General features: G+C 44.9%; 1 protein-coding gene across 6 annotated transcripts in view; it reads right to left on the reverse strand.

Annotated features, from left to right (window-relative positions):
* The window catches only part of relt (RELT TNF receptor), a 27,984-nt gene extending 18,031 nt beyond the window's left edge, over positions 1–9,953 (reverse strand). The window contains exons 1-3 of one of the 6 annotated variants that reach the window (XM_081716054.1): positions 9,782–9,952; positions 9,013–9,044; positions 1,318–1,392 (exon numbers count right to left, since the gene is read on the reverse strand). In XM_081716054.1, the coding sequence (XP_081572180.1) occupies positions 1,318–1,362 (45 nt within the window). In that variant the 5' untranslated portion in view covers positions 1,363–1,392; positions 9,013–9,044; positions 9,782–9,952. Of the gene's footprint in view, positions 1–1,317; positions 1,393–4,687; positions 6,088–6,176; positions 8,988–9,012; positions 9,045–9,781 lie in introns of those variants that run through there. The other 5 variants (XM_035524895.2, XM_035524892.2, XM_081716055.1 and 2 more) reach the window with 5 other exon arrangements.
* Between the last annotated feature and the right edge of the window lie 1,714 nt (positions 9,954–11,667).

Raw genomic sequence — 11,667 nt, forward strand, 5'->3', positions numbered from 1 at the left:
TCCTCCATGGGCGTAACTTCACTTTGAAGGCTGTTGGGGATAGCACTTTTAGGTGTTGCATTCAAATCAGTTGCCCCTTCTATAGCTCTTTAAGAGACCAAATCACGTGCGCTTACTGAAAAGAAATCAACGCTGGGATTGAAAGGGAGAAGTTCACGAAAGGTTTTATGGCTGCGTTTGTCATGTTTATTGGTGTTGAACAATACAAGAAGTACCAGCACTGTGATTTAAAATATATTTGTAGTAGAGTTGTTTTCTATTAACTTTGATTAAAAATGTTTTGTTTCAATGTCAGTTGTTTATTATCTAAAATATATGTGCGAACGTTTTGTGATTCTGTCTTTAGCAACATATTCCGTTTCGTATGGACTGAAACTAGCATGTTAATAGCCTACTGGAATTATTACTGAATAAATGAAGTAAAGACAGCTTGTAGAGAAAACAGAAATATTTTCAGTGTACACTCAGGGTGCAAAAGTGTTGTGGACAAAATCAGCTGTTTCAGAAAGTGATGTGGACTTGCTGCCAACGTCCCCGTGGTTAATTAGGCCTATGCTCTTTTCTGTGAAGTCTCTGGGTGTGTTCATGTGTGTAAGTGTGTGACTGGACGTGTTTATAAATGAGTGATAGACCGGATGTGTGTTTTTGGCTTGGGGCCAGGTGAAAACAACACAACGGAGCCGTCAGCGTTCGTAACGAAGTGCTTTCGTATTCTGTCGTCACATTTTACCTTTCCAGGGTGAGCTGTGCGGATCCACAGTCCCTGCTGACCACTGCGTCAAGGGCCTTGTGATAGAGGGACATTTCATCTGAGCATGAGGGCGTATGAATGGTGTGGGGGGGGGCTATGAGCTCAGGGAGCTCTCCACAGAGGCTGCTTTGTGGCTCTAATGGAGACTAGGCTGGACAGCCATCGAGAGATAATAAATAAAGAGGAACAGTGAGAGATGGGTCTACTCATGGGGAGACAGATGGAGGGTGGACAGATAAACAGAGCCAGAGAGAGAGAGAGAAATTCTGTGGGAGAGAGTCAGTTGGAAGGGTCAGTGAAAGTGGGAATGAGAGAGCCGAGACTGTGTTCCTGTGATCCGCAAGTTTAATATGTGGATAAGGGTATCCATCATCAGAGTGTGCCGTTTCAGAGTTTGTATGTTTCACAGCGTTTATGTGGGTCACAGTGTGTATGCTTCAGGACACTGTAGCTGTGCACTGAACCACTGGAAACACACACAGACACACACACACACACACACACACACACACACACACACACTACTACTACTAACAGTGTGTGGCAAAACAGAGCAACCAACTCACCATGAGAAAGACTGGGGCAGAGCAGCAAAGGTGGTTCCTCGTCATCCTCAAGGTATTCCTCTACGACCATAAGATCTGGAAGAGGCCCGCAACACACACACACACGCACGTGCACACAGTGTGAAAACCCATACACACACACACACGCGCAGTGTGAAAACGCACACATGCACACGCACACGCGCGCACATACGCACAGTGTGAAAACGCACACACACACACACGCACGCGCACACAGTGTGAAAACCCATACACACACACACACGCGCAGCGTGAAAACGCACACATGCACACGCACATACATGCCCACGCACACATGCACACACACCGTGTGAAAATGCACACACACACACACACAATGTGAAAACTCACACACACACACACACACACACACGCTACACAAACAGCCATGGTAGCAAGAACAACTCGCTGTGGAGAGCAGCAGTTCCGGTCTCAGGTAAACAGCACTTAAGAGTACAGCACTCTCGTGAATGCACTGAGCTGCGGGTTTCCATCAGTTCCGAGCTAAGCCGTGACTAGAGGCGTGACCTAATGAGGCTCAGGCTCTGGAGGGGCCTGGCGGCTTGGGCTGTCACCCCGTTCATTATTTTTAGTCCAGCCTATATTTGGATCTGGCTAAACCATGTTCAGTGAGGTCACAAAGAACATGCTTGCTAAAGACGAGAAGAGGAAAAAGAGGAGTAGCACACGAGGAGAAGAGAAGAGCGTAGAAGAGATGTGACAACACACACTTACACTACTGTTCACATCACCAGAGTCCCATTATCCATGATTCTCCCTGTGAAGCTCCCAGGTCCATCCCCCACACTGGCTCAGAAATACATTACAGTCCAAAACTGGGATCTTGTCACATGCACCTAGTTCTGGAATTCTGCTACATTCATCACGGAAACAAAAGTAGAATCACAGCAACAGAACTCTGGTGCTGCACTCCTCACTTTTTTCACCTCTAAGCCCTGAGGGGCAGAGACAGAGAGACAAAAGCCAACCAAAAGAGCAAGGGACAGAGAGAGAGAGAGAGAGAGAGAGAGAGAGAGAGAGAGAAATACTCTAATCTTCCAGAGTATGATCTTGAATTAATAGAGGGCAGGCTAGTTTATCCTATTTTACTCCAGGTAGCTGGCATAACACCATGAAAGTCTGTTAAAACCTGGAAAACGTTACACTCCGTACCAACAAGGTGTGCATACATGGACATTAAATAGCATGCACACCACTTTATTACTCACTTAACATTATGTCATAAACAGAATCATAAGTGGTAGTTAAATTGACATTTCAATTAAAGCTATTCAGTAAGGTCATGCAGCAACTGGTTCTCTAGTTTCACCAATATTGTAAAAATGGACTTGTTTTTGAACCATTATTTTACAAGAGTTCATAAAGTACTGTGACAAGAATAAGGTCACCTCTTACATTCCACTTAAAAAACCTGAAACAGCTGAAACAAGCTGAAAAAGTCCTGCACCACTTACATTGCAATATCGGTGCCCTAAACAAGCATCCCAGCCCGCAGGAGAAGAGCAGAAAACATCAACACGCCCAGCACAAGGGGAGCCCTGCACACACTGACACCCCACTGTCATTTGCCCATAATTGGCCCTACAGCGAACAGGAGAAGTGAGGTGACGCAGGTGCCATCGGAGAACCCCACTTACCCCGGCGTGATGTTACTCGTGGCCCGTAGCCCTGGCAACGCTTTAAGGATGCTCTGGTCACTAGGAAGAGCAGGCTGTCGGTGTGTAAAGTGTCAGAATAGCGCAGTGTCACCTCCATAAGATGAACCGTCATCACTTATAATGCCACCCAAAACCACAACCCCACCCACACCAAGCTGCAGCTCTGCCCCTTTGTCCCAGTTCTCCCCTTCGTCTCCTTTTTGCCACGGGATGACACAGGGACCAGGGGGAGGAGCTGCTAAACTTTGAGAGACATTGCAGTCCAGAGTTCAGTACAGATAATTACTTCAATACAAGTAACTAGATCTGTATTAGACGTTGCAGTCCAGAGTTCAATACAAATATTTACTTCAAATAAAGATAATTAGACCTCTGATTACTAACATTTATTATGGCTGTAAATGATAACACGAGCAGCCAATGGAACACAATGTAAATTCAGAAGAAATTCACTTTCTGTATTTCATGCCCGAGTTAAGGGACTGTCACCCAGTTTTGCCCTGAACTAATCTGGAGGGGTGATGGAGCAGGGCAGCATGAGTGAGACCAGGCCCACCTGAACACTTGCTGCTCAACCCCCACCCTGGTCTGTGTCCTCGTCTAACACACCTGACTTCAGTCGACTCGGTGATGGCCCAAATCAGATGTGATGGGATTCAAGTTGGGACTGAACCCTGCCATGCCGAGGACGGGTCTCCAGGGCTGAGCACGCAGGTGATGAGCTCACAGACGTCACAGCACAGTGGCCCGGTGCCGAAGACCGGGCCATAAAAACATGTCACGTTGTAGAGAACAAATAAAGCAAGTAAATCAGTGGATGTGTTTCTGGCTTTGGCAAAGATCGAGAATCTCTCCCTCCATGCCGAATGACAGGGCTTCTGGGAAAGCAGTATGCACGCTGTAATTTGAGGGCACACCCCCCGTTTAACCGGCACGATAGAGAGCGTGTGGCTTGACTTGCAGATTTCAGAAGTTGAGGGGCAGATCAGCAGTCATTCTGATGTCTGAGAAGCTGGTACAAATTTAACCCCTTCATTAAAAAGCTGTAACGCTCCAACAAAGTGTAATTACAGCTCGCGCACTCGTGGCTCTCGCCATTCCAGTTTGGCACTGTGAGTGGTGGAGAAATGGATAAAACAACAAAAGTGAAATGACCCCCTAGAATGATCTAATCTGGGCAGTGGCAAGGTTAGAAGTGAGTGAGATAGCTGGCCTGGCCTAACCAGTAAAAGCATGGAGTAACCTTTCAAAGTTTGGAGTTCTCCATCAGCCTCCCGCCAACATCCAGCAAGCTTCGACCGCAGAAACAAGCGGTCAGCTGGGTAGAAGGCTTTTACTCTCAGCTGCACCACGAGTCAACTGAAAAGCTCTTTCACACGTCGATCTAATTCGTACACTCTACAGGCAGCATAAAACAGCAATACTGTAATAAACAGAAACTAGATGAGTATACCAGAGTATAATGCTTTGTTCTAACTACAATCCTTTTTTGGTTTTCCTGTTTTATTACCCATTTTATTGTATCTTGTTTTGGAATTTCTAAAAGAAAGAAGTCACAGTGTGCTCGAAGTAATTCAATTCCTCCATTTCCATCCCTGCCCAGATACCGATACAGCCACAAAAATAGCTGCACTTTAATCGCCAGACACCGCCTGGCTCTCTAGTCTCACCTGCTCGGTGTTTCTCTGCCCTGCCATCAGCGCCGAGCATGCCGGGATCGGAACAAGAACCGTAGTAGGCCACAGAGCTACGGCTGCCAGGGGTTCCTTGTCTTGCGTGAGACGGCGAGGCGTACACAAACACCGACAAGAAAAGGTGGGAGCAGAAAAGGAGAGGGAGCCAGAGCCTGCGAACAGGCAAATGGGAGCAGCCAGCAAGCGATTAGTCTAGCCAGCTTCTGGCTGCAGGGAGTCTGGAAAAATGAGCGAAAGGAATGAAAACGGGGTGTGATGTCAGTCGTTAGTAAACAGCTGACATTCCTGTTTATGAGTTAAAGACCAGGAGAGAGACACAAAAATAGGATTAGGAGACAAGAACGTCATGTCATTGTGGTTTCTGTCAGTTTGAGAAAATAGACAAAACCCAACCATTGTCTCACTGGGGAATCAACAAGGACTCAAAACAAGGCTTTTGATGCAATGCTTACACTTCAGAGAGTAATGCTTTTATAGTGGTAATTTACTACAGAGGACAAACAATTCTTGAATACCAATCTTGCTCAGAAATAAACATCAGCGAGGCTGTATGACACCAGGTGACACAACATCCATTAAACAAGCATGAAAACCTTGGTGCCTGAGGTTCTCTCAGATAAACAGAACCACCTCACACTTGGGATAGTTAAAGGTTATTAACACAGTGATACTTATAGTGATAGGCTTGTACAGGATAATGTTTACAGTGATGTTGTTTACTGAGTAAACGGTCACATTGTATTTGTAACTTCTTATGTTTACTCTCTGTATACATGTTTTGTGCAGGGTTACTATAGAGCCTCACAATGCTTTGCTTAGAGCAGACATAGATGAAGTAAACTGACACAGGAAGAAAAGGTGTCGCAGTAAAATTCCACACTATCGTTTGCCATGCTGACGTCACCGGCTTCTTGGAGGCAGCGGCACACGCAGTGCAAGTGCATTTGAGTCAGAGGGCAGAAAGGAAACTGAGTGTGACTGCGAAACAGAATGTTTTATGAAACTAGAGAACCAGGAATATATTAATGCCCTATAACATTACTGGGAACACCGTGGTAGATAACTATTATGGGCTTTCGATGTGAGATGCCAAAACTCCTAACGCACCTCCTTTTTTCCTGAACTCAGATTGAACAGTTGTGAGGGAGCACAGACCCCACGTAGGCCATGCCTGAGAGACACCACTGAGAACAGGAGCAGAGATACAGGGAGTACAGTGGTTAAGGTACTCGACTAGTAATCGGAAGATTGCCAGTTCAAGCACAACCACTGCCAAGTTGCCACTGTTGGGCCCCTGAGCAAGGCCCTTAACTCTCAGTTATTCAAGTTGCTCAAGTTCAGTCATAATTGTAAGTCACTTTAGATAAAAGCATCCGTGAAATGCTGCAAATGTAAATTTAGTGGTAATGAATGGCCTGTGTGTTTAGCACCGAGTCTGAATCCTGGTGCGACGAGAGCGAGTTACCCGATGCTGCCTCTGAAGAGGCTGGACGTTTTGAAGGGAGGCTGGGACCGAGGGAGGGTACAGCCTTTGCCTTTCGGGTCGTTACCCGGTGGCGCTGGCCTGCATCTGTAATTAACTGCGGCTGCAGGAACGTCCTGCCACAGGCGCTGCCTTGTGTCCGTTGATGGATGTTACGGACTGAGTGGTCACCTATCTCCACATCTGCAGATTCACAAATCAGCTGTTGGTGAGAGAGTGTGTGACAGATCGCATGGGCATCACACCCGCCCCTGCCACCACACCAGGAAACCTCAGCGAGGCCCCAACATGACCATAATTGTCCCTCTGGAACTCTTATTTTCCTAATAACTGTCCTTTTCCTAAATACTAGTGCTATTCTATTTATACCACCCTCAGAAACCCTTTTAAGACTTTCTTGCCCAAAGGAGCCAGGATATATGAAAACAAGTGAGTCTGAAACGTTACATTTCTTATAGTAGCATGCTCAAAAGTCAGTTTCTCTGACCCATCGATATTATAAAATACATCTTAAGATAAAACAATGGGGAACAGACTGAGACCTGGAAGAGCACTGGATTGAGATTAACTTTCAATTCAGCCTGTATCAGGAGGCTGAGCGTTTGGGTGCACCTGAGAGCTCGGCAGAGGTGTGGGGGAGTGAGTTCACTACGAGCCCTGACATGGCAGCCTCAGATCTGTGCGCTCAGTTGATCACCACTGCAGAGGAGCCTGCCATCACTGATCTGAGCTCAACCCTCACATGGAATTTATACTTAGAATACACCAGAAGGAAAAGGCTCACAGGTGGACCAATGCAGGAAGACAGGCAGACTAGACAGAGCAGGATAGCGGGAAGTGGGTCAGGGACTCAGGGCTGCACTGCCCCAGAGAGCAGTAACAAAGGCTCTGATTCAATGACTGATCCTCATGTTTCTGGCCTGCTTCTAACGCCTACAGTGCTTGCCCAGGGTCGGTTGGGTAAGGCTCAAACCGAAAAACGGCTCTCTCTCCTCCGAGAGATATGAGCTGGCTGTAGTTATAAGGAGGAGACTGTGCATGCCAGTGCACGCGCACATTTTTTGTTCGTGAGCCGGTTCTGCAACAGACGGCAGGTGCATGATCCGGACGGAACTGGAATGTGCAGGCCCGGATCTGCGGATGACCTAAGTAACCTTTTCAGGAAATCTTAAAATACACACAGAACTCTGTGAAAATGGCAACATGATAATCTGCGCATGTATAATGAAAGCATTCATGTCAGGAGTTCTGCTATCCAGTTTTTACACGGACACACTACTTCATTCAAAGACAATGACATCTATTAGCCCTGGTCCTGCTGCCTGCCTGCGGTTGAAAGTTGAGACTCATAATTAAATTTTCGAAGGGTAGAAGGATCAAAGGGTCGCAAGGGAAGTGCTTTGGAGTTCTGGTGCCTTGGCTGAGCTGAAAAAAATTCAAAGATCTGTTTCCTGAATGGAACCCACTAAAGTTGCAGGCCAAGAGAAAATGCAGCAACTCCACCCAAAGGCTAATGTTCGCTGTTAAGGCCCTATCTTACCTTTAGCTCACTTTAAACCTCATTTTAAACCTTTTATAGGCTTTTATATGCATTACTTTATTTCTAAATAATAATGGAAACCATTAAAAACCATTATAAAACATTATGGTGTAAAATGTGGATTTGGATATAATATGTATTTGAAATAATGTGCATTTCACACTAAAAGCAACTAATGCAGAAGGAGAAGCAGAATCCCTTAATAATAGCACAAAAAGTCACCTTAAGTTTGTTTTCCACAATTTGTACTATTAAATAATGTTTTATGTACTTGAGTAAATCTGTAACTTTCTGCTGTTTATCCAATCACTGGGTTTTAAACCGACTGTTCTCTTTGAGTAGGCTCGTTAGCAGTCTTACCCCGTACCCCTGTGAGGGGTGGGTATCATGATTAAGCGTCACAGAACCACTGCTGAACCGTTCACAAGTCTGGTTCCATCCCATGAGAGAATAAGTAATACTATCAGTGCTGAAAGCGCGACAACATCCAAATGGGGTTGGTTCAGTCATTGCTTTAAAGCTCTAATAACGTGATGGATCTGTGGGAAAAAAATACACTGGGCTAAAAGTGGTTGTATAGTAAGTTAAATATGCGCAGCAGCTGCACGACGTTCACTACATTGTATACAGCATTCTGAACCTTGAAATGAAAGTGACTAGTCCCATCAGTGGGGTGGTCTCCCACAAGGGGGTGTGTCCAGTGGGCAGGGTCACTGTAAGGTGAAGAAGTGTATTTAACCCTGAGATCCTCCTCGTTTACCTCACTCAGTTTTCAGTGGACATGCACAGGACCACTAAAGGTCTGTGAATTATTTTTAAAAATCAGACTTAATGGGATTGGGGTAAATGACGCTTTCATAGCGTAAGCAAACATGCAGGTGTACATCCCCTCTCTCTAGTCTGTGATGGTTATTGTGTGTATTGTTAAAAAGGTCGGAAAGCTCTAAAGACCTCACAGTTGGTAAGTGTTCAAAATACAAAATGGTCCTTTGTACTTGTCCAATGTCCTTCTAATATATATTTAGTGTAGCTTCATTTTAATTATAGGCTATAGGCCGCAGAGAAGACTTTAAAGCGGTGTGAGTGCCAAACTGGCGCTCTGCCAGCACGTCGAAGCTCCGAGAATTGAGCAGTTTACAGTAGTTGCGCACCTGGCGACCTTTGCAAATGCGTGTTTGATGCTTTACGTGGAATCAGCAGGGCTAAACCTCTCACGTCTTATGATCACAAATGAAGAAATAAAAACACATTATTAAGTACTGTGACGCTTCTCCCTACCAGAGTTGGCGAGCTCAGCAGGCGAAACCAGTCTACAGTGCAGAAATTGTAAAAAGCGTAATGTGGTACTTAAAACTGAGTAATACAGCTATAAATAGATTTCAAAAGGCTGGCTACGTAGCAATTGTGAAAGTATTGAGTGTGCTACACAGAATCTTTGCACAAAGTTTCCCCGCAAACCTACTAATTACGTCTCTTTAATATGATACATGCATTACAATTTAACGCTCTACAATGGCCTATGGGAGCGCTACATACATTAACTTCTCAAATGTACACGTTTCATTTAATTTAATCCTTTGGCCTAATGCAAAAACTAATCACAAAACCAACAATACCGGCAAAAAGCAGAGTTAATATATAGTTAATTAGGAACCTTGTACGGGTTGAGAATTAATTACATAGTTCCAGACTGTTTACAGCATTTATGGAATTGAGTGGTCATAACCCGCACATTACTTAGCCTATAATGGAAGTTTGCTTTATGGACAAAGTCCCGATGTTCTCCGTGTCCCTTCACAGACTGTCCAGCTATCAGTTTCAGGCGCGATCTCAAATATCCTCTCACAGCCTTTGCCTGCTTAATTCGAGCAGCTGTAGTCTTGGGGAACTTTTAAAGAGCATACAGGAGGCGAAAGATTCCCTTGGGTGATGACAGCACCGCATCCGCATTGCTGCCGAAAGCAACTGCCTACCATCCGCGATGCTCTTATCATTCATAACACGGTAAAAAAAAAAGAAGAAGGTTTTTTTTAAGTTTTCAACTTACCTGATTAGTGGGTTTTTCTTTTCAATGACCGGTGAGGTGTAATCATCGCTCTGCGTACGGAAGCTGTGTCACAAACAAACAAACAACCAAAAAGCCGGTAGAAGGCTTCAACTCCACTTCATAGTCCAAAATGCAAGCGGAGGGACAGCGAGCGCGTGCAGCGCTACGTCAGTGTGAAACAGAACTGAGCTCCGCCTCTTTCCCCTCGCTCGCGCAGAGCTCGAGAGCCAATGGACTTTCTCGAGCGCACGAGCGGCGCGGGCGAGACACGTGACGAGTCGATGAAGCGCTACTAGAAGTACAGTCATGCTATTTGAAATCGTGGGACGGTGGTGAAAAAGAAAGGATGCTCTGTTCAATCTAAATAAATAAATAAATAAATGGAGTTCTCTTTGGTGAATACAGGTAGGCCTAGTAACGCAGACTGATGTACTGTACCGTGTCAGACATTTTAAGGGCCCCACTTCGCCGCGCTTAGCTCCTCGCGTGGCCCTTTGGGGCTCCCCTCTGTAGTCAGCCGCAGAGATGCTCACAGAGGATGCTGTGTGTGGATGTTGGCGCTGTAATGACACAGGGTTTGGGCTAAGGGCTATCCTCTGAGAGAAAACCTCTGGGAATATATATGCCTTCACCTAAGCAGAACACAGTTCTGGGCTGCCAACATGGTCATTTACCTTCTCAGGTTAGTATGTGTGAACTTTCATCCAATCAACTCAGCAGAAGCCTGAGAGATCCAACAGGGCTAGTTAGCACACTGTGGCACAGATATGTGATTCATTTGTTTGTAAAGTACACTAGTTGCCATTTTCTTTTGTGAGACAGTAAACATCTTTAGAATAATTTAATAACTGACTAGAGTTCTAGGAATGCTATCTGACAATAAGGCACCATGCTGACTCACTCAAATGACCAAAGGGCCTTCCTGGTGTCAAATGGCCGTGTGCCGTGTTACTCATACATGGGTGCCCACACACAGACACACACTCATACATATACAACCGCCAGAACAAAAATGCACTGGGTCAAAGAACATCATACATATACAACCGCCAGAACAAAAATGCACTGGGTCAAAGAACATCACATAGTACATGACAATGCCACCACTTTTCTGTGGCACAATTTACTCCCTGTGCAGTGATGCATGTTGGCCTTGAGCTCACCATTCAGGGAACATCAGTGTTGGGGCCATTCAGAAGCAAGCCCCGCCCCTAATTCTCCCAGCCATCACAATGACATTAAGCCTACACATCTGTTCAAAAAAAACGAGCAAGTTTCCCCTCTGAAAGCATGAACGCTATTTTTCTTCTAGAAATTTCTTTAGATTTTATCTAAAAATGACCAAATGCCAAAAAAAAGATTTGGTAAATTTTTCATATGAAAATTCGTTAAACACGATGCGGACGTGCAGAAAATGTGGGGACACTTGTAATGAAGTGATCATATCAGCCATATGAATCAGGTTTGATCCATATGCTTGTTCTTTGATTCAGGAAATGTATACATTTCACACAGCAGTTAGGGCTATCAATTTACGACATGCTCTGAACATGTTCTAAGTGCATATTTCAAAGGGTTTGTAAATACAATAACAGTATTATATGAAATAGCAGCTAAAGTGCTTCACCGAGAACATAGTAGATTGTCATCTCAGAAGGCATTTAAGCTCTCTGTTTAACAGCATGAAGATACTCAGAATATATGTGAGCATGAAACCCCAGTATACATATTTGTAAACAAGGCTATAATATGTTTATTATCAAATATATGAATGACTCTACAAACCTGTCAGTGAGGTGGGATACTGTGTTTGTGTGTGAGCAAGGGTGAGGTGTGTGTGCCCACACTCATACAAATTCTGAAATGATTAATGTCAGACTTCAAGG

The sequence above is a fragment of the Electrophorus electricus genome, chromosome 6, assembly GCF_041902795.1.
Source record: "Electrophorus electricus isolate QZ-2024a chromosome 6, ASM4190279v1, whole genome shotgun sequence".
In the NCBI taxonomy this organism is placed as follows: Eukaryota; Metazoa; Chordata; class Actinopteri; order Gymnotiformes; family Gymnotidae; genus Electrophorus; species Electrophorus electricus.